This window comes from Condylura cristata, unplaced genomic scaffold (assembly GCF_000260355.1).
Source record: "Condylura cristata isolate star-nosed mole 26May11 unplaced genomic scaffold, ConCri1.0 scaffold00042, whole genome shotgun sequence".
Taxonomy (NCBI): Eukaryota; Metazoa; Chordata; class Mammalia; order Eulipotyphla; family Talpidae; genus Condylura; species Condylura cristata.
Window position 1 is genome coordinate 5,465,432 of NW_004567143.1, and position 581 is coordinate 5,466,012.

Sequence of the window (581 nt, forward strand, 5' to 3'; positions counted from 1 at the left end):
CGGCCCGGCGCGGGCGCCCACCTGGCTCTCTTGGAGGAAGGCTGGGCGCTGGGCACCTCGCTCTGCTTCGGCTTGGCAGGCAGCCTCGCGCCCTGCCAACGAGGCACCGCTCAGCCCACCCCCGGGCACCCCCAGGCACCCCGCACGCCCCGCGCCTGCAGAGCCCTCACAGCCAGCACTGGGGTGCGGCCGCAGTGACACCGGCTCGACACCCCCTTGGCAGCGCGCCGGCGCCAGGAGCCACACGAGCCGGGGTGGTGGCTGGGCACCCCTGCCCCAGGCCGACGCGGGGCGGGTCCCGGGGGCTCCCGAGCCCTGCAGGGCCCCGGGAAGCAGCCCCCACCCGAGGGCAAACGACGCAGCGCCAGGGGTGACGCTCGACACACGAGACCCCCTCACGCGTGCCGGCAAGTCGACGACAGAAACTTCAATTTACAAACGCGAGCGTCCCCGCGGCGCGTCCGAGTCACGGCGAGGGCAGGCTCCTGCCGGACGTACCATCAGCAGCTCCGCAGACACCTTCACGGGGACTCGCCAGGCGTCTGCAGGGAGGCGGTCACTCGCGCCACGCGCCGCGGCCC

General features: G+C 74.5%; 1 protein-coding gene across 1 annotated transcript in view; it reads right to left on the reverse strand.

Annotated features, from left to right (window-relative positions):
• The window catches only part of PAXIP1 (PAX interacting (with transcription-activation domain) protein 1), an 11,683-nt gene that overhangs the window by 2,941 nt on the left and 8,161 nt on the right, over window positions 1-581 (reverse strand). Inside the window, exons 9-10 of the mRNA XM_012733871.1 lie at window positions 499-561; window positions 27-92 (exon numbers count right to left, since the gene is read on the reverse strand). Of these exons, the coding sequence (XP_012589325.1) occupies window positions 27-92; window positions 499-561 (129 nt within the window). The remainder of the gene's footprint in view (window positions 1-26; window positions 93-498; window positions 562-581) is intronic.